At 36.8% G+C, this 23,310-nt stretch overlaps 1 protein-coding gene across 1 annotated transcript; it reads left to right on the top strand.

Moving 5' to 3' along the window:
* Nucleotides 1-346: 346 nt before the first annotated feature.
* On the top strand, nucleotides 347-3,252 carry LOC114022733 (olfactory receptor 145-like). The gene is made up of 2 exons (XM_027835121.1): nucleotides 347-372; nucleotides 2,280-3,252. Exon 2 carries the CDS (start codon nucleotides 2,311-2,313, stop codon nucleotides 3,250-3,252), a length of 942 nt encoding a protein of 313 aa, XP_027690922.1. The 5' UTR covers nucleotides 347-372; nucleotides 2,280-2,310.
* The last annotated feature ends 20,058 nt before the right edge of the window (nucleotides 3,253-23,310 follow it).

Below are 23,310 nucleotides of genomic sequence, written 5' to 3' on the forward strand. Positions count from 1 at the left end.
CACTTAAAGCCATGTCATAGGAATATTAGCTGAAGGAATAGGCAATATTTAGCTTTGAGAATAGAAGTCTTTTTTAGGGACAGTAGAGGGGAGAAGAGAAAGGTAAGTCATAATCAAGTTAATTAGAATTTGGGGAGCTATGTGGAAAAGGAATTAAATTTATTTTGTATGATATCAAAGGGCAGAACAATGGGTAGAAGTTATAGAGAGATAGATTTTGGCTCCATTCACAAGGAAAGAATTCCTTGTGATTACAGCCATCTAAAAATAGAATGAGTTTGTCTATTATGTAATGAGCTCCTCACCACTGGAGGTTTTTGAGCAGAATCTGGAATGACCGCTTGCTGGAGACATTTTTGAATGGCTTCATTCGATGAAGAGTGGCTAGATGAGATGATTTCTAAAGCTTTCTGACTCTGGAATTCTATAATTCCCTAAATATTAGCTTTGAAAGTTTCTTAAAAATTTTATTGGTAGTATATGGTAGGAGCAACAGGTGTGTGATCTGTAGATAAGACTTGCTCTCAACCATTCCTGGAATGGATTTACATCCTCGCTTTGAATATTTATGTGGTAGTGTGATGAAATGTTAAGATCTAAAACTATGGAGGAAAGACACATTCTAACTCTTCTCGAAGCCATCAGAAACCTGTGTGTTTAAATGTGAGTGAGGAGAATATTGGTTTTTTTTTTTCTCTGAGCAGGAGCAGAATCATTTTGGGCCTGGATTTTCTACCATATTGACAGCAGTAAATGTAGGGTATACATGCTTCTTGGTATCCTCCTGGGAGCCCAGCTAAGAGAGAACCTTTATCTGTCACTTTCTATCCTCCAACAGTCACAGAGAAATTCACTGAAAATGGAGTAAGTATAAGGAACTCCTATAGGGATTGAACTTTTTTTTAATCAGGTATAAACTTATGGAGAAAAAAGAGGAGGGGGTCAAAGGATGCTTTCACCTCTTCTTTACTGGGGGATGTGCAATCTCATCATTCAGTAAAAAGTTTGAGTACAAGTTTAAACCTCAAAAGAGCTTCAACAGTCCAGGGTGTAAACACTATCAGTAATCTCTATTCCCTCTGCTTTAATCTGGATATCCTTGGGGAGCGTCTGCTAGTACATTTTTAAGTTCTGAGATCTCCATACTCCAATTCAATTTCCTTGCATCCTATCAGTTGTTGGTTCTAGCCACATGACTGGTTTTGTTTCTTTTCCTGAAGCTGGAGAGGACCTTTTGTGCCTTTGCCTAGTCTGAAATTGTGGCCATTCTCTCAGAATTTCTCCCAGAACTGCTTGACTGAGGTCCATGGTCTAGAAACTTCATCCAGGAACAGAACATAATATTCTGTCACCATCAATCTCATCAAAACCATTTCTACTCTGGGACTCTGTGAGTAAAAATTCAAAAAAGCCCAATGCTGACATTTTCAGGTAGAAGTAACGTGAGTTTCAGACTAGCTCCTTTACTTTCTCCTTCCAAACCCATACTGTGGGAGCCTAGGACACTCAGAAAAGCCAAGAGGAGCTGGTTAGAAGGTGTTATTTAAAGGGTCACGCTAGGTCAAGATCTGAAGACTTTCTATGGAGACGACTCAAGTTTCCCTTTTTGATTTCCATGTAGTTTTGCTCAGTGAGCAACTCAAATATACTGTTTTCTTCTCTCCAAAATGGGGCCATAGTTTTTGGTCCCCACTCTACTACAGTCAAGTACAAGAGAGGTGATGAGCTCTGGGTAGAGTCTCACTACTTAACAGGAGCTAGATTGGAAGGGAACCATTGTTTCTTTGATTAGTGATCTAGTATCCTAAGGTCTCATTCTGGAGTCAGGCTTATCTTCCCCATCCCCCCCCTTTTTTAAACAATTTTTCTGCAAAAAAAACCTGTTACAGAGAACAATTAAGGTCACTGGTTATCTTGATGGTAGCCACAGTAGACCTAATGGAGAAGGGGATAGGTTCTGAACAGTGGTAAGCTGGTGTAAGTTCAACAACCAGCTCTCTGAAAAAAAAAGTACACAGGATACAATTTAATGTTTAATTGGCATTATTAACACTTTTACCATCATTTTCCTAAGTCTAGACAATAAACAAAAAATGAATCAAGTAGCTTTCTAGCACTTGCCCATTTCTGATGTGTTAATGTTCACATTGTAACTTTAACAATCAGTTCTGTTGAGCTGATTCAAGCTGACTCCATCAAAACTCAGTTCCAAGATTGATTTCCCTTCTTGTCAATGGACAAGAGTGAGTGAGTGAGAACTAGACAACCCTCTAATGTGATTCTTTTTCTCCTGTTTCCACAGATTCTTCTATGGGGAGAATGGGAACAGGAAATGACACCTCAGTGTCTGAGTTTATCCTTGCTGGTTTAACAGACCAACCAGAGCTCCAGGTCCCTCTCTTCTTCCTGTTCCTTGGGATCTATGTGGTTACTGTGGTGGGGAACCTAGGCTTGATCATTTTGATTGGTCTTAATTCTCATCTTCATACCCCCATGTACTATTTCCTCTTCAATTTGTCCTTTGTAGATCTCTGTTATTCCTCATCTATTATCCCTAAGATGCTTGTGAATTTTGTGTCAGAGAAAAATATCATCTCCTATCCAGGGTGCATGACTCAGCTCTATTTCTTCTGTTTCCTTGTAATTTCAGAGTCCTTCCTTCTGTCAGCCATGGCATATGATCGTTATGTTGCTATCTGTAAACCATTGCTTTACAACATCACTATGTCCTATCAGGTCTGCTCTCTGCTGGCATTTAGTGCCTATGTGATGGGGTTTTCTGGTGCCATGGCCCACACAGGAAGCATGCTGAGACTGTCCTTTTGTAACAACAACATCATCAATCACTATATGTGTGACATACTTCCTCTCCTGGAGCTCTCCTGCACCAGCACCTATGTCAACGAGTTGGTTGTTTTCATTTTTGTGAGCATTGACATTGGAGTCCCCACTGTCACCATCTTTATCTCTTATGCTTTAATACTTTTCAGCATCCTCCATATCAACTCCACAGAGGGCAGGTCCAAAGCTTTCAGTACTTGCAGCTCCCACATAATTGCAGTTTCTCTTTTTTTTGGGTCTGGAGCTTTCATGTACCTCAAACCTTCTTCTCTTCTCTCCATGAGCCAAGGGAAAGTGTCCTCTGTGTTCTACACCATTGTGGTGCCCATGCTGAACCCTCTGATCTACAGCCTGAGGAACAAGGATGTCAAATTGGCTGTCAGGAAAATCCTGAGCAGAAGAATATTCTGAACAGTACCAGGATTAGTGCCAACAAATAAACTCAAGGTTCTGCCTTCTTTACTGGAAATCCTTCATGGAGACCTCTAACTCAAATGCCTTTTCCTTTACAGTCTCTCCTCTTAAACAGGTCTATCTCTGCCTTAGAAATTATTAATAATAATAATTAACCTAGATTTGCCTCAAAGTCCCAACCTTGCCAATTCCAGTCCAACACCAGGTAAGCTGCCAGAACTCTACAGCCTCCAATTGACAACATAAGAGGCCCCAGCACACAAAAACAGTGACCAAGACTGAGGCTCCCAACACAAGAAGCTTGGGTAAGTGCCCTCTGCTCCCCAGCAGGAGAGCTTAATATCCTTAAAGGCCAGGGAATAAAGAAACACTACAAGTGAAAAGAAACATACAATAGAATCAGGTTACGAAAAGAGTGAATATCAAGACAGAAATTCTGAAGAGGACAACATTGTCAACAAACCCACATCTGCAACATCAAAAGGAAATATGAACTGGTCTGAAACCCAAAAAGCCTTCTTAGAAGAGCTCAAGAAGGATTTTAAAAGTCAAATGAGAGAGGTAGAGGAATCCTTAAAAAATACAATTGGCCAATTGGAAAAAAAGTACACTGAAGAATACAAATCCCTTAAAAATACAATTGGCCAATTGGAGAAGACAGTACAAAATCCAACAGAAGAAAACAGCATGTTAAAAGTTAGAATTGAACAAATGGAAGCTAAGGACTCTATGAGAGAGCATGAATCAGTCAAACAGAAACAAAAAAATGAAAAAAATAGATGAAAACATAAAATACCTCATGGGCAAAACAACTGCCCTGGAAAATCGATCCAGGAGAGACAATTTAAAAATTATTGGCCTACCTGAAATTCATGATGAAAGAAAGAGCCTGGACAGTGTCTTTCAGAAAATCATAAGGAAAACTGCCCTGAAGTCCTAGAACCAGAAGGTAAAATAACCATAGAAAGAATCCACCGCTCCCTGCCTGAAAAGACCCCATTTGAAAACCCCAAGGAATATAAAGCTAAATTCCAAAATTACCAGATTAAAGAGAAAATACTGCAAGCAGCCAGAAAGAAACAATTTAAATATCATGGAACTACAGTCAGGATTGCACAGGACCTTGCAGCTTCTACATTAAAAGACCATAGGGCATGGAACATAACATTCCGTGAGGCAAAGGAGCTGGGATTGCAGCCAAGGATCAACCACCCAGTGAAAATGAGTGTGAATTTTCAGGGGAGGAGATGGATATTCAAGAAAATACGGGACTTCCAAACATTCCTGATAAAAGGGCCAGAGCTCAACAAAAAATTTGATCTTCAAGTACAAGTTTCAAGAGAGGCATAAAAAGGTAAATGGGACAGAAAAATACAATATGTTGTTAATATGGTCTAACTGTTTACATCCCTACAAGGGAAGATGACACTTGCAACTCTTGAGAACTGTATTGTTATTACACCATGTTAATGGGGTATACATAAAGGGGGTGGTTATAAACTGACTCTGATGTAATGATAAAAAAAATCTAATCAAGTGGGTTAAATGGATCCAAGTAAGTAGATTAGTCTGATCTAATAAAATGTACTGAGAAAGGAGGAGGCAGATAAGGGTAAATTACATTACAGGAAAAGACACAAAAACCTATTAGAGTAGAGGGAAAGAAGGGAGGGGGATGAGCATTGTTTGAACCTTAGTCTCATCAGATTTGGCTCAAGAAGGGAATAACATAATCAGTTAGGTATAGAAATCTAATTTGCCCTATAGGCAGTAGGAGGGAAAAGGGGAAAGAAAAGGGAGAGGGGGATAGAAGGGAGGGAAGAAGCAGTAAGGGTAAAGAGGAAGAAAAGGGAAAGGGATAATAGAAGGGAGGTGGGACTGAAGGAGGTGGTGGTCAAAAGCAAAACACTAGTGGGAGAGAAGGAGAAAGGAGAAAGAAAAGCATAAACTGGGGGGCAAAAAGATGGAGAAAATGACACAGATAGTAATAATAACTGTGAATGTGAATGGGATGAACTGTCCCATAAAATGGAAATGTATAGCAGAATGGATTAAAAACCATAATCCTACAATATGTTGTTTACAGGAAACACATTTGAAAAAGAGTGACACATACAGGGTAAAGGTAAAAGGCTGGAGCAGAATATATTATGCTTCAGCTGAAGTAAAAAAAAACAGAGATAGCAACCCTGATCTCAGACAAAGCAGAAGTAAAAATAGATCTTATCAAAAGAGATAAGGAAGGAAACTACATCCTGCTAAAAGGCACCATAGACAATGAAGTGATGTCATTACTAAACATATATGCACCAAATGGTATAACATTCAGATTCTTAGATGAGAGGTTCTGGGAGTCACAGGAAGAAATAAACAGCAAAACTATAGTAGTGGGGGACGTCAACCTCCGCCTCTCTGAACTAGATAAATGTAACCACAAAATAAACAAGAAAGAAGTTAAGGAGGTGAATAGAACATTAGCAAAGTTAGGTATGATAGACCTTTGCAGAAAATTGAATGGGGATAGAAAGGAATATACTTTTTTCTTGGCTGTACATGGCACATACACAAAAATTGACCACATACTAGGGCATAAAAACCTCACAATCCAAAGCAGAAAGGCAGAAATATTAAATGCATCCTTTTCAGATCATGATGCAACAAAAATTATATGTAATAAATGGCCATGGAAAGATAGACTAAAAAATAATTGGAAACTAAATAATTTAATCCTAAAAAATGATTGGATCAAACAACAAATCATAGAAACAATCAATAATTTCATTCAAGAGAATGACAATAATGAGACAACATACCAAAACTTATGGGATGCAACAAAAGCAGTTCTTAGAGGAAGTTTTATATCTCTAAATGCTTACATAAATAAAATAGAAAAAGAGGAGATCAATAAATTGGGTGTACAACTAAAAAAAATAGAAAAAGAACAAATTAAAAGTCCTCAATTAAACACCAAATTAGAAATATTGAAAACCAAAGGAAAAATTAATAAAATTGAAATTAAGAAAACTATTGAACTAATAAAACTAAGAGCTGGTTTTATGGGAAAAAAAACAATAAAATAGATAAACTTTAGTTAATTTAATTAAAAAAAGAAAGAAGAAAACCAAATTACCAGTATCAAGAATGAAAAGGGTGAAGCTACCACCAAGGAAGAGGAAATTAAAACAATAATTAGGAATTATTTTGCCCAACTATATACCAACAAATTTGACAACCTTAGTGAAATGGATACATATTTACAAAAATATAAATTGCCCAGATTAACAGAAGAGGAAATAAAATACTTAAATAACCCCATCTCAGAAAAAGAAATTGAATAAGCCATTGATGAACTCCCTAGGAAGAAATCTCCAAGACCAGATGGATTTACATGTGAATTCTATCAAACATTTAAAGAACAATTAATTCCAATACTATATAGACTATTTGGGAAAATAGTTGAAGAAGGTGTCTTGCCAAATTCTTTTTATGACACAAATATGGTGCTGATGCTTAAATCAGGAAGAGTCAAAACAGAAAAATAAAATTATAGACCAATTTCTCTAATGAATATTGATGCAAAAATTTTAAACAAAATATTAGCAAATAGATTACAGCAACTTATCACAAGAAAAATACACTCTGACCAGGTAGGATTTATACCAGGAATGCAGGGCTGGTTCAATATTAGGAAAACTATCAGTATACTCATCATATGAACACCAAAACTAACAGAAACCACATGATCATCTCAATAGATGCAGAAAAAACTTTTGACAAAATACAACACCCACTCCTATTAAAAACACTAGAGAACATAGGTATAAATGGAATCTTCTTAAAATAATAAATAGCATTTATCTAAAACCTTCAGCAAGCTTAATATGTAATGGGGATAAGCTAGAAGCATTTCTAATAAGATCAGGGGTGAAACAAGGATGTCCATTATCATCACTGTTACTCAATATCATACTGGAAATGTTAGCTTAACAATAAGAGAAGAAAAAGAAATTGAAGGTATTAGAATAGGCAAAGAAGAAACAAAGCTATCACTCTTTGCAGATGACATGATGTTATACTTAGAGAATCCTAGAGAATCAAGTAAAAAACTACTTGAAATAATAAACAACTTTAGCAAAGTTGCAGGCTGTAAAATAAACCCACATAAATAATCAGCATTTCTCTATTTTACCAACAAAGCCCTACAGCAAGACATAGAAAGAGAAATTCCATTTAAGCTTGCTGTAGACATTATAAAATATTTAGGAGTCTACTCCCCGAAACAAACCCAGGAACTCTATGAACACAATTATGAAACACTTTTCACACAAATAAAGTCAGATTAAATAATTTTAAAAACATCAGTTGCTCATGGGCAGGGCGAGCTAATATAATAAAAATGACAATTCTACCTAAGCTAATTTACTTATTCAGTGCCATACCAATCAAACTACCAAAAAATTATTTTATAGAGTTAGAAAAAATAATAACTATTCATTTGGAAGAACAAAAGGTCCAGAATATCAAGGGAACTAATGAAAAGAAATGCAGGGGAAGGCAGCCTATCCATGCCAAATCTTAAATTGTGTTATAAAACAGTAATCATCAAAACTGTTTGGTACGGGCTAAGAAATAGAGTGGTGGATCAGTGGAATAGGTTAAATATGCAAGACACAGGGGTCAATGACAATAGTAATCTATTATTCGATAAATCCAAAAACCCCAGCTTCTGGGATAAGAACCCATTCTTTGAAAAAAACTACTGGGAAAACTGGAAAAGAGTATGGCAGGAACTAGGCACAGACCAAAATCTCACACCATATACCAAAATAAAGTCAAAATGGGTTCATGATTTAGATATAAAGGCTGATATTATAAGCAAACTGGGAGAGCAAGGAATAGTTTACCTATCAGATCTATGGAGAATAGAAGGATTCATGACCAAACAGGAGATAAAGAACATTAAGAAAAGCAAAATGGATAATTTTGATTACATTAAATTGAAAAGTTTTTGTACAAACAAAGCCAATGCAACTGAGATTAGAAGGAAGGTAGAAAATTGGGAAAGAATTTTTACAACCATTCTCTCTGATAAGGGCCTCATTTCTAAAATATATAGAGAATTAAGTCAAATTTATAAGAATACAAGCCATTCCCCAATTGATAAATGGTCAAAGGATATGAACAGGCAGTTCTCAGATGAAGAAATTAAAGCCATCTATAGTCATATGAAAAAATGCTCTCAATCACTATTGATTACAGAAATGCAAATCAAAACAACTCAGAGGTACCACATCACACCTATCAGATTGGCCAACATGACAAAACAGGAAAATGATGAATGTTGGAGAAGATGTGGGAAAATTGGGACACTAATGCATTGTTGGTGGAGTTGTGAAATGATCCAACCATTTTGGAGAGCAATTTGGAACTATGACCAAAGGTCTATAAAAATGTGCATACCCTTTGATCCAGCAATAGCACTTCTAGGGCTATTTCCCAAAGAGATCATACAAATGAGAAAAGGACCCACATGTACAAAAATATTCATAGCAGCTCTTTTTGTGCTGGGAAAGAATTGGAAATTGAGAGGATGCCCATCCATTGGGGAATGGCTGAGCAAGTTGTGGTATATGAATGTGATGGAATACTATTGTGATATAAGAAATGATGAACAAGCTGACTTCAGAAAAACCTGAAAAGGCTTGTATGGTCTGATGCTGAGTGAAGTGAGCAGAGCCAGGAGAACATTGTACACAATAATAGCCACATTGTGTGATGACTAATATTGATAAACTTAACCCTTCCTGGCAATACAAGGATCTAAGAGATCTCCAGAGGCCTTGTGATGGAAAATGTTATCCACATCTAAAGAAAGAACTATGGAAGTTGAATTCCTATTTTTTTTTCTTCTCTTCTGTTGAGTTTTGTTTTCTCTTTCTGATGATTCCTCCTATTGGTTTTAATTTTTACTTACAACATCACTAATGTGAAAATATGTTTAATATGAATGTAAATGTATAGCCTATATCAGATTATGTGCAGTCTTGGGGAGGGTGGTGGGGAGGAAGGGGGAGAAAAATTTTAAACTCAAAAGCATATGAAAGTGATTATTAATAAATCAAAATAAATTAATAAAAAATTTTTTTAAAAAAGAGTGAGGGACAAGCAAAGGACAGCATGCATGCTCCATTGCACCCAGGTATCCTTGCAATGTAGAAAAAAGCAGTCAAGATCTCCAACATGGTGGACCACCTGCTGTGGTGAATTTATGGAAGGGCACAGACAGTAGTCACACAAAATGGGAAGGCAACATTGTAATAAAAAATGATAGTAAATGTCTTTGAGGTACATTTTTCCTTATGCCACTTTGGTCTCTGGGGTCAGTGAACTCAACTTAGGTCTGTTTTTATATAGCATTGATCCCACCAATTTCATGTCCAAATATGGCATGGCTGTTGGATGAGTACTGTCTCAACTATTTCTGAGCTAAAAAGGTTATTTTGAATGAAAGGTTATTCTGGAAGGCCACTTCTTTTTCTTTTGAGCACCAAACTGACTGTAGAACCAAGAGTCTAAGAAATCCCTTGACTTTTTTGAAACTCATAAGATCATAAGCTCTAATCCTTTTGCCTACAATGGAAAAGAACAAATTCTGAAGCCATTTTGTCTAATTCTTATGCATGTCATCTTTTAAATCTTCTACAGAGAGTCTACACAACATGTTGCAATTCTAGCAGAACACATAAGCTATCCATCAATTTCTTCTCACTTACATTATATGGCCAATTCACCTCCTTCTCTGGTCATGAAGCTCTCTTATCTTTTAGGATACTTTCCTTTAATATTTCTTCATTGCTAGTTTTATTACAATCTACTGATAACCTGATTGCCCTGATTGATATCAATCACAACAGAAAAATATTAGTGCTAAAGATACACTTTGTTTCAGGAAGAAGCTTTTGATCATTAAAGAACTACACAGTTTCCCAGAGAAAATCTGGACCTTCTTCTTCCTGCTGTTTAATTCTGAGCATAGTTCATTATTCGTTTGCAGTATTTAACTTATATGTACTGATGCACCAGCTCTATATATTACCCATCTAACTACACATAAAAGTCTAGAAAATAGACATTCTTCATCCATTTAGGTTTTCCTGTGTGAATAGTCTAGTTGGATTTTCTTAAGTGACTATGGTTCTTATTGAGGAAGCTCTACAAATCCTTTTTTCATTTGGACTCTGTTCAGGACAATCTCCATGGTGGTAACAAACATTTTAAGTCATACTAATTCTTGTTTTATGCCTTAATGGCTATGAATAATCAAATGGTTGTCAAACAAAAGTGTCTATGTCATTACAACTTTCAAAGAATCTTGTATAATTTTTGACATACAAGGAAGCTATTTTGATGGAGGAGAAGTTTTAGCATGGCATTTCACTTTACCAAATCAAATGTTTTATTTTTTATAGTCAACAAACAGTAAACACAATGGAATGCTGTTTCATGTATACCTTTCAGTTAGTTGTGTAACTGTAAAAATATGGTCCACTATAGAAAATCATTTTTAAAAGCTTGACTGCTCAAAAGTACCCTTTGATGCCCATGTAGATTTCTCTGAAAGATCTTGTAGAGAAGGAAAAGGAGATATGTTGTTCCGTAATTTTTCATTTGTGTCTGACTCTCCATGACTCATTTGAGGTTTTCTTGACAGATATACTGGAGTGGTTTGCCATCTCCTTCTCCAGCTCATTTTACAGATGAGGAAACTGAGGCAAACAGGGTTTAGTGATTTGCCCAGGGTCACCCAGCTGGTAAGTATCTGAGACCAGACTGGACCTCATGAAGATGAGTCTTCCTGATGACAGGCTTGGCATTCTATCCATTGCTCCATTTAGCTGACGTGTAAAGGAGGTGTATGTCTATAATTAATTTTTTTCTTGGTCATTTTTTGGACATCACCAAAAGTTATTAATGTCAGATATCTCCCCCCCTCAAGCATTCAGTATCTTCCCTGTTTTCTATATCTGGATAATAGATTCCCTCAGTGCATTCAAAATCATGTTGCATAATAATAGTTAACATTTTTTATAACACTTTAAAGTTTGAATTACATTTTACGTATTTTAGCTCACTTGATTCTCACAATTACCTATGACTTAAATACTGTTATTATCCCAATTTTGTAGATGAAGAAATTGAGGCTGACAGGTTAAGTGACTTGCCCAAGGTCACACAGTTACTGAGTATCTGAGGAGGGATTTGAATTCAGAACTTTTTGACTTCAGGTACAGTACTCCACTTACTGTATCACTTAGCTGCTTCAGGCACATCCAGCATCCAGCACAGACCTCTGCTGTCCACTCCTGGGCTACTTGTTTCCCCTCATTTTTGATGCTCTTTCAACGTCCTATGCCACAAGTTTGAAATTGTGGTGTTGGGCCCAGATATGGAGGCCAACCTGTCATTGAGTTCATTTTGGAAAGATTTAGAAATCATTTTTCTTGTTCAAGCCTTAAAAAACTTTCACAGCCATTTCCTTGTATACAGTTCCCCTTCACACCTTGCCTCAAACTTCCGTTGCAACAAAGAAAAAGAGCTGAGCAAAATTTGATGACAAAACAACCATGTCTGAAAACATATGTATCACTTCCTCCATGGTCCTCCACCGTTCAACCAAGAGCGGGTTATGCATTTTATCCTCTGTTCTCAGGAATTTATATACTTCATTGTAGCCAATCTAAGTTTATCTGCCTTTTTGTATTATCTTTATTTACATTAGTGAATTATTTGTGTAGAATGTTCTCTTGGTTCTACTTTCTTTACTTTATCATTTCACACAATTCATCACATTCCTCTGAATTCCTCCTGGCTCTTATGGCACAATAATAACCCTTTACATTCTTGTGACACAATTTGTTCAGCCATTCCCCAATTGTTTCCAGATTGTTTCCAGTTTTTGCTATCATAGCGTAATACCAAAAACATTTTGTTACCTATGAGATTTTTCTGTCATTCATCTTTGAGGCATATTCTCAGTACTGATATTACTGGTAGCTCAAAGTGGGGGGAGCTAGGCAGTGCAGTAGATAGAGTGCCAGGCCTGGAGTTAGGAAGGCTCATCTTCCTGACTTCAAATCTGGTCTCAGACACTTTCTAGCTATGTGATATGGGCAAGTCACTTAACCCTTTTTGTCTCAGTTCCTCTTCTATAAAATGATCTGGAGAAAGAAATGGCAAACTACTCCAGTATCTTTAGCATGAAACCGCAAAATGGGGTCATGAACATTTCGACACAACTGAACAATAACAACGAAGGTTATAGGGCATGATATAGCTAGTGACTTTTGTGATATAATCTCAAATTGTTTTCTTAAATTGTTGGATTGATTTGCAACCCCACCAACAATATATTACTGTGTCTGTGTTCCTAGAGCCCTCCCACATTGACTATTTTTTCATTTTTGCCAATTTGATGGGTATGAGGTGGACCTCCAAGACATTTTATGTTTCATTTCTTCTTCTGACAAGAGGTAGCATGGTAAAATGGGGAAAATGTTGGATTTGGAGTCAGAATATCTGAGTTCCATTCTTACTTACACCTTTAGTGACCTCAGGAAAATCACTTAAGCCTTTTGAGGCTCAGTTTCCTCATGTGTAAAATGAGAGGAATGACACTGTAAGATCCTTCAGTTCTAAGTATAGGATCCTGCTATTACTAATTGCTATTACAAATTATCATTGGTCATTTGCATTTGCATTTCTTTTGTTGAAAACTGTGCTAATATTGTTTGACCATTTACCAGCTGGGGAATGGTCCTTGGTCTTATGTATTTCAGCCATTTTCCTATAAAACTAGGATATCAGACTTTAAAAAAATACATTTTCATTGATATCTTGTTTTTGTATAAACTAAATTTCTTATTTCACTTCCCCTTTCCAATTTCCAAAGAACTTTTTCATATAATATTTTTCTTAAGAAAAATAGGAAGAGAAGATGGAATAAAATTCATAAATATTTTGGAAAAAACTTTGACTATATTTTCAATGATCCACATCTGTGGATTCCTCACCTCTGTGAAGTAGTAAGAGGGAGATGTTGTTTCTTATCACTTGTTTGGGATCAAGTTTGTAATTTTGTTATCTTTGCAATTTTGTAACCTTAATTTTCTATTTTTGTGTGGTATTGCTCTTTACAATTGATATTTCTATACTCATTACGTATATTGTTTTCTTGGTTCTGCTTACTTCACTTTGCATCAGTTCATGTGAGATTTATGACTTCTATCAGTAATATTTGATCATCTTCCCCAATTTGATACCTTTTTTCTATATTTATTTTTTTTCTTGAAGAATTAAAAAATCTTTTTTTTTTTTGCCATCAGAATGATCTATTTTATCTTTCCCTTTCTTGGTTAAGAATTCTGCCCCTATTCATGGATCTTTCAGATCTCTTCCATTTTTTATCTGTTTGTTGTCCTTCTAGTTTCATCCTTAATTCCTCTCAGGATCATTTGATGTAGGTTAGTCACTCACCACCCCTTCGGAAACTTGTTTTTTCTTTCAATAATTTTCCCTTTTATGAGGCAATACTACTCACAATCATTCTCCATTTTCCTACATAGATTTTACAAACAAGTTTACATGCTAAACTAGTGTTGTGTTTGGTTGCTATACCTCTCTCCTTGGCAAGAAGAACATGTATTTGCTGGATGAGGTGGTTTCTAGGCTCTTTTGGACTCCTTATTGGAGTGACTGATTTATATTGGTTAAACTTCCTTAGGAAATTTATGGTCTGCATTTATGCCTGTCCTTTTATCTATTTACACTTTTGGGTGTATAATCATCTTATTTCTTCATTTGTGCTCCATGTTCTTTTCTTGTTTTTATTCTTTCTACTAATTTTGGATTCCTTTTTTCCCTCTAAAAAATTAAGTTTGCATGTGATAGTTGATTCCAAAATTATTTACATCCATAATTAGTCATTTCTCATCTATGAAGAATATAATCAATTTGTTTTTGTGTCGTTATTTGGTACTCATATTCAGTACCTCTTAGGAAAATATTAATGAAATATAGGCACAAATCTACTATAAGTTCTATATAACTTTGGCCTTTCATTTTTTATTTTAAAATTTTTATATTTTTTTGTTTTTATATCTCTTAAATTTCCCTTCATATCCCTCTTTACCTCTTCCCAAACAGCCACCCCATGTGACAGAATTTTTTTAAAGAAAAAAAAGGAGGAAGAAAAAAGGCAATTGGCAAACCATCAACACATTGAAAAAGTCTGAAAATACATGCAATATTACCTTCCCAGTGAACCCTCTCCCTCACTTTAGCAGCAAAATAGCAAGGGAGAGATGTTTTCTCATATCTCTTATTTAGGATTAAGCTTGTTCTTTATAATTTTGCAAATTTATTTCAATTGTTTTGCGGTTGTTTTTTCCAATTTACATTGTTAAAGTTATTGAACATATAGTTTCACTGACTGCTTACTTCATTCTGCCTCAGTTCATGTAAGTCTTTTCATGTGTCTTTGCATTGATCATAGTCATTATTTCTTACAACACAGTAATTTTCTATTACATTGGTGAATCACATTTTTTAGCAATTCCTTATATGATGGGCAACTATTTCATTTCCTGTTATTTACTACCACACAAAAATGATACAAATATTTTGGCATATGTGACGACTTAATTTTTATCTCTAGCTTTTTAGGTTATATGCCTAGTAGTGAAATCTCTGGGTCAAAAGATATGGCTATTTTAATCAATTTATTTGCACAATTCCAAATTGCTTTCCAAAATGATTGTATTAATTCACTGCTCAATCAATGATGCTTTGATATGCCTAGCTGTCCTCAACCCTTCCAGCATTGATTATTCATATTTTTTGTCATCCTTTGGGCATTCTCATTTCTTACTCCTGAACTTTGCTATAAATTGGGACTTAATTTATTGTTGTGTTGATTGTTTAGTTTTAAGAAAGTGGTGGAAAAATTCTTACTAATGAAGATTTAACTTGAAGTGTGTGTTGCCCCCCCCCTCAGCTGTTAAACATTTACCACCACACTATGAATTAGATACATGAAAAACAGTGAAACAACAAGGCAGATGATAATAACATATAGCAATAAGGACCTTTTTGATGCCTGGCTAAGGGGCTTGGTGGACCCAGAATCTTTGATTCTTGCTACCTCATACACATCATGTTATCCAAGGTAAACCTTATTCCAATATTCCACATTGCTCAAAAGTTTTCTATGGTTCTCCATTGCCTAGAAAATAAAATATATACACTCAGTTTGGCATTCAAGGCTCTTCATGATCTAACCTCAACCTATCTCTTCCATCTTCTATCCCACTACTCCCCTAGGTAAATTCTCTGGACTTTGCCCTCACTTTGAGGAAGAATGCAGACCAGCCACCTTTCATTCTTTGGACATTGCCACCAGACTCCAGCATAATATCCCTCCCTGCACCCCCATTTCTGCTTTCTCTTATGTGTTCTAATCCATCATTAGAATATTAGCTCCTGGAGGGCAGAAACTATCTTTCTTTTGCCTGTATTTGTATCTCCAGTGCTTAATACAATGCTTGGTACATAATAAGTGCTTAATAAGTACTTGCTGATTTATATGTAAATCTGCCATTCCAGTGAAATTGCTATTTTCATGGTTCCCAAAACATTCCATGCCAATGCCTCCTTCATACCTTTGAATAGGTTATTTTCTCTGCCTAGAATATTCTCTTTCCTTCTTTAATTTATATCCTACATTTCTTTCAAGACCTAAATGAAATGTCAAGGGTAATAGCTGGGTTTTTCTTGGCCAGGGTTTTGTGTGACTACTTCAGCACACTTCATGATTTGAGGTTCCATGGTATGAATTTCTGCCTATAGGAGTTAAGATCAAGTGATTGACCAAGCTCCTACATTGCATTAGATGAATTTATTGCTTATTGTGTACTGAAACTCCCAGTGAAACCTCAGGCTGAGAAGTTCCCTTTCTAAGTAGAAGTGTATAAAGTATTTAGTGTATTCAGTATTTAGTATATTAAGTGTATTCAGTATTAAGTGTAGTGTGTTACAAGCTTTCATGCTTGCAATTTGGCTTAATAGTTTTTTTTTTTTTTGGAGTAGAACATATCTGTAACTTCTTAACTAATCTATTAAATGTTTAGATTTTTAAAACATAGCTTTTAAAAAATCTCTTTGTAACATTTGAAAGAAGCTTTACGGTAGTTTCTTCAAATATCATTCATAGGATAATTGTTCACAACTACATTGGGTAGGATGCCTACACTGAGATAACAGCTACACTCAAAATTTGCTCAGTGTGTGTCATCCTTAGTGTAACTATGAGAAATTGGCTGCTATATCCCCCATCCAAATATCAGCCACCTATTGAAGGTTGATGAGAGAGTTGAAAGACCAAGTTGCCCAACAAACAAATCATGAATTTAGAATGACTGACCAAGAGCTTAGCCATTTGTACTCTGACCTATCAGTGCCCCATGAGACCCACAGATAAGACAGGAATTGTCTAAGACTATGTAATAAGAAGTGGCAAAGCCAGGCCTAGAACCAGGGTTTTTTGACTTCTAATGTTGGGCTTTTTTTTACTGAAATATACTAACATCAAGGATGTTGTGTATGTTAGGGTGTGAAACAACCACAGATACATATCTTCAACTAACTGTACTTGCCTGGCTCCAGAGCCTGTGCTCCTAACATTCTTCTCCTCTGTGCATATTCCCTATCCCAAAGGAGGTCTGGGGTACAGACTGGCCCTAAGCTTTAGCTCTTTTAGTAAGCTCTGTAAAGAGATAGGCTGAATATAAAAGAGAGAGATTGAACACACACATATATGTACATATATATGTATACACACACACATATATATATATGCCCACCTATATATGCCTATCTCTCTATATGTCTGTCTGTCTATCTATCTATCTATCTATCTATCTATCCATCTATGTGTCTATCTGTCTATCTTCCTGCCTTTATGATGCATATGTGGCTGGCAATAAATGTCTAGACATTGCTGCATCCTACATTTATCAACTATATGATCGTGGCTGAATTACTTAACTCCTCAAACCCTTGATTTTCTTCTGTTAAATGAGGTAGTGACACTTGGGCTACATAGCTCTCAGGGCTGCTCTGAGGAAAGTGTTTCGCAAACCTTAAAGCATTCTCTGCATGTGAATTTTTATTATTCATGGGAGAGGCAGGATTTGAACTAGCTCAGTTAGCTTTCCACAGGGAGATATAGTTATGTGCAAAATTTCCCCAAATAGCCAATTTTAGGCCATTGCTTTACACCCCTTCATAAGGGGTCTATGTCTTCTCCAGGGGGTGCTTCTTATAGTTTGTAAGATTCTTCTATAGGGAAAGGAAAGTCTCAGGCACCTGGGGCTAGAGCATAGTAGAGGTAGACCAATAGGTTACATTCCCAACTACATCACTGACTTGCTGTGGGACCAGCAGGGGGACATTCCTGATTTCTACAGCTCAACTGGACTCCCCATGGGAAAAATGTGTTTCCAATGACTCCTAAGAAGGCTTAGAAATACATCGATATTCTCCTTGAGAAACGCATCAGTTGTGTTCCTTTTTGGCATCTGCCCAAGTTTGGCAGATAATTCCTTTGTTCCTCCTCCTCCCTGTGGCTTTTGGGACAGGATATCTTACTCATTCTCATCCACCCAGAGCCCAACTAATGTCTGTGTTACTACCTGTCTGAGGGGAAATGCCAAGTCAATTTGAACACTGACACCCACACCTCCTTCTTGATACTATCTCTATATAGGAGCCTTTCTGAATGATCCGGTATTTATTCCCTCCTTGCACTTTGAAAATGTTTGAGGGGGAATGGGTTTAGGAGAAAGAAGTGGGACCTTGAGCAGGCTTGCTATTGAGTGGGAGGTGACTGCTAAGGGCAGTCCTGCCTGCTTAAAGCCAGGGTTAGAATCAATGATCAATAAAGTCAGCAAAGTTCACAGAGCAGACAAAAATATATCTGCATTAGGTAGGTTTTTTTTTTAATGCTTTCTCCTCTTTAGCAGGAATAATAAGTGTAAATCTTTATTTGTTATGGATTAAAGGTGTGAAAAGGATCAAACAACCCTAAATATAATTCTAAATAAATTGTTATCCAGGCATATGTAGAATCCGGTATGTGGCTTCACATGTGAATCCCCTGAATAGCTACTCCAAGTTGGAGACACTCAAAACCATTAGCCAGATGATACAGCTCAAAATAAAATATATTTAATCAAACATGGCATTGATTCTCCCATGGGTTACTCTGTCACCATTTGGGGAGAGCATACATGCAGAGAATATGCATCACCAGGGAACATACATGGAGGGAATATATGTGTGGAATACCTATAGCCAGGGAACATTCCTGAAAGGGGACATGCCAGGAATCCATATGTCTAGGGCATACATGTGGAAGGAATACATACAGGGGATATGAGTGACCTGAATACATATGTAGCCAAGGCAACTTCTTACCTCTGAGTTTGCAGGGTACTGCTGTCTGTTGCTGATGTTGGCATACTGCTCTCCACTGTGAATATCTGCTGGGCATCTCTGGTCAGTGAGATGCTTTCTGCTACTACCTCCTTCATTTCTTCAGAGCTCTACCTGACAATCTGCTCCAACTTACAAAGTTATGATGGCTAGAAATCCTCTGTTCTTTTAGGACATGGCTACTGAGACTACAACACCTTCACACTTAACCAAGTGGCCCACAAAAGCCAGTCAGAGGTAATATGAAGTCGATTGTTTTGACTGTTTATGTCTGATACTGAAAGTCTGAAGTCTCAGACAAGTATCTGATTTAGGGTGAGAAGACATCTTGCATGAAAACCCTGCAGCTCAAGCAATCCAAATGTGCTAATGTATCTTGAAGGCTACATTCCTTAAGATTATGGGAAGACAGTCTGTCATTGTGTTTATTATCTAAGGAGGGAGCACAAAATCTGAGTTGCCTACCAGGTATTCAAACCACCAATCTAGCGGTAGTGTATTCTCTCTGAATGCAGTTATCCTTTCCACATCACAACTTCTTCTACTGTGGTTTTGATATGTTACAGGCTGGCATAAGAAATTAAATGGGATGGGCCAGCTAGGTGGAGCAGTGGATAGAGCACTGGCCCTGGAGTCAGGAAGACTTGAGTTCAAATCCCACCTTAGACACTTGACACTTGCTAGCTGTGTGACCCTGGGCAAGTCACTTAACTGCCATTGACCCACCAAAAAAAAGAAATTAAATGGGAGTTTTTTGTAATCTCTTTTGGAAGCTGCAGCATCACGTGAAGGCCAGCAGATGGATGAAACAGAGTTTATGATCAAAAACTTAACCCAAATTTTACAATAAGATACTGTAAACACCCCATAAAAGAAATAGGAAAAAGTTCATATTTCTTCTCTGGTACAAAGGGAGGCCCAAAAATTTTTGTGCAGAGTTTCCAGTTAGTGGGGGCCCTATGCCCCTAACCCCGCGATGTGGAAGGGATAACTGTATTTACCTAAATTACTACAGTATTCTCACTGTCCACGAGAGGGCGATAGATGCCTGAGCTATTTTTCCAATCACCGAGTCTAAGACGTTAGTAATATCTCTAAGAGTTTTGGTTTGTGTCCTGTTGGCTGGATCTGGGACAAAATCGAATATCTATATGATATATCTATTGAATAAAATGGAAAATCACCCAAAACATTAAAATTACTCATCTACATGTGTACTCTCCTCCCAATCTGCCTGGGGTTCCCTCTTTCAGTTCATGGGTGCCCACATTTACAGATTCAGAGAAAACAAACTTTGTTCATTTAGTCTCTTTTAGAAAGTGTAAAAAGAAAATAGGTTAAGTGCTCATATTTAGAAGTAACCATTTGTAGTCATCTTCTAAACCTCTCCCTGGGCTTCCTAGATTTTTAGGGGAAGGGGAGGATCAGGGGAGATATACCATGAACCACATGCATCTGAAGCTTATAAAAAGGAATGAGGGAAGGAGGATGCCCACCCCATTTAAACATTATGGACTGGCAACAAGGGAAAGTGAGGAAAATGGTGAAAGTGACTCGGTTTCCTTCTCTATTATATTGGTGGAGGAAGTTTCTGTGTGGGGAAGTCCCCACATTGATGAAATCACAAGTCCAGAATTTAAAGTTGCATTGATCAGGGGAGCTGTATTGGTCAGGGGTTCAAGCCTCACCTTCACTGTGATAAAGAGCAACAACTTTGCACTGGGATATAGACATTGGAACAAAGAGTCCTAGCCTTCATCAGCAACTTATGGATCTAAGGGACATGATAGGAGGAGGATACTGTCACCAAAGGCATGGGTTTTAGTAGCAAACGTGGTTTTTAAATTGTATTCTGACTCATGTTCACAGGGAAAAGAAAATTTCCCTCCCTTTTCAGGGAATTCAAATCCATCCACAATGTGACTCCAACCTATTCTTCCAGTCTTGTATAACACCACTCCCACTGTGTGCTCTCGGCTTCTGACAAACCAAACCACTCATTTTCCTTCAGATACTCCTTACTTTCCAACTTCTATGCCTTTTGTTGTTGCTATTCAGTCATTTTTCAGTCATGTCCAACTCTTTGTGATCCCATTTGGGGTTTTCTTGGCAAAGATACTGGAATGGTTTGCCATTTCCTTCTCCAGCTCATTTTGCAGATGAAGAAATTGAGGCAAACAAGGTTAAGTGACTTGTCCAGGGTCACATAGCTAGTAAATGTCCAAGGCCAGATTTGAACTCAAATAAACGAGTCTTCTTGGCTCCAGGCCTGACAATCCACTGTGCAACTTAGTCACTTTTATTCATCCTAGAATGTCTTCCCCAAGTCCATTCAGCCGTTGAATTTCTCCCCCCTTTTTTTTTGAACTTCACTTATGGTTTCATTGGTGTGGGGAATTCCTGGTGCCAAAACTCCCTTCACCAATACAGATGGACAACGTTTCTCTAAACTTATAGTCTTAGAAAATTGCCTAGAGGTTAAAGACGTAAAATGTCTTATCCACAGTTACACATGGATATGTTATATGTCAGAAGTAGGCCTTAAACCCAAGTCTTCCTAAATCCAAGATTGATCTTATACCTATTATATCATCCCTCCCTTCCTTAGCTATTCTTCAATATTTTCTTATTACAGTGAATCTATTATTTTACTAATGTAGGTCTTTTCTCCTTTACTATAGATTACCACCCATCCATGATTTCTTGTCCTTTATAAGTCCTTATCCCTGTCCTTCCCTAAATCTTCCATTGAGGTCCTACCTCACATACTGGAGACTTTTCTCTAATTATTTTCATATTTGACAAATGCCAGCAAAAAACTTGGATTGTCCATTAGTTACTTATTCTCATTACTAAACAGGCCCACCCACTTTTCTGGTCATATATTTTCTGTATTATATCTATCATGTCACTTTTTGTATATATGACTTCATGGTAATATTCAGCAGGTTACCCATACCCCCCATATACTTCTCCACCACCCTTTAAGTAACTTCAACTTTTTATTTTTTGGTATTGTGGCATTCCATTATTTGCTACCATGAAGTATTGTGAGAAGAATTTTTATATTAAAAAGATGACCTTTTGTTTCAGGGAACAGCTTGGGACCACCAAAAATACTTGCATAATTTCCAAAAAAGCAATTCAAGCTGTTCTCTTTCTCCTATGCAGTTCTGGAATTGTCCTTCTTCAGTGTCTGACCAAGATAGATGCACTAATGGACTAGCTCTACGGGCTGACCATCTTAATTCCATATCATAGTCTGGATGATATATTCTTTATATTCTGCTCTATATTGGCAGCATTTTCAATGGTCTCAAATTGTTCCCTGAAACAAAACTCCATCTTTTTTAATAACAGTATTCTTGTAATATTTCATGGCAGTGAATAATTAAATGTCACAATACCAATGAATAAAAATTTACAGTTACCTAAAAGGATGACAGAAATATATGTGGTGTATTGCTTTCCTTGGTTGGATTATTAGTCTCAGGCTCTTAGGAGAGATGAGCCTTGTTTTGAGTCTCTGTGGCAGCTGCAAACAGCAGCATCTGTAGGATCTCTCTCAACACTTTTTACTCAATAACATAGTGCAAATGAAGTGTGATGCAGAATATCATTTGGGAAATCCTGCCCATTCTCCTCTTGTGTTTTCATCAAGGTTACCTTCAATATGTGTGTAAATCATGCTCAAAGAGATTTTTAGAGTCAAGAAAGTTGGGATAGTTATTGATTATTGGTGGCTTCTCAATTGCTTTTGTTTGATAGAAATGTCTTACAGGTATCTTGAGAACTGATCCCTCATTGCTCTAAAAGTGGCATGAGTTTCCTCCAGGGGTATTCTGATAAACATTTAACAACCAACTCTCTAAGGAAAAAAATATACACATGACACACTTTTAAGTTTAATCTGCTTGATAAATATTTTCTCCATCACTTTTTAAGTCTAGACAATCAACAAAACAATAAATCATGCCTTAATTTATAATGTCTGCTAATTTCTCTGTTCACTCTTAAATACTCAATCTGAAAATTTAACAATTGGCATTCACAAGCTGGTCAGAACTAGCTCCAACACAGCCCTGTGTTCCTTTACAAATGGTTTGTCTCATCCATTTGCTCTTCCTGTCTTGATCTTTTTAGTATCATTTCTGCTTCCTCATTTAATGGTGACTGACATGTTAAGAGTCACAACATAGTGGTTCTGCTCTAATTGATGATGAAAATAGTTTGTTGACAGATTTGTTCTACTTTTCCTGAGTTTGTGCTCCTTTTTCCAGTTTCATTTTTAAAGACTCTTGGGATTACTCAACCTATTTGGGTCTCACAGATTTCTGCAAATTTACTTTTCCAAGTGCTTCTTGCTGTTCTATGAAGTGATACTGTTCATATTTTTCCAACACCATTGTCTATAATAGTTTGCCCTTACCACTGCACATTCAGGTGACATGTCGGTTAGCTTTGCCAAAATGCTTTTTTCCCTCTTTAGTTTTTAATCGTTGTTAC

The sequence above is a fragment of the Vombatus ursinus genome, unplaced genomic scaffold, assembly GCF_900497805.2.
Source record: "Vombatus ursinus unplaced genomic scaffold, bare-nosed wombat genome assembly UNPS02014813.1, whole genome shotgun sequence".
Taxonomy (NCBI): Eukaryota; Metazoa; Chordata; class Mammalia; order Diprotodontia; family Vombatidae; genus Vombatus; species Vombatus ursinus.

Excerpts from the sequence above, each read along its gene's own strand:
- LOC114022733 (XM_027835121.1), top strand. The coding sequence starts at position 2,311 with ATGGGGAGAATGGGAACAGGAAATGACACCTCAGTGTCTGAGTTTATC.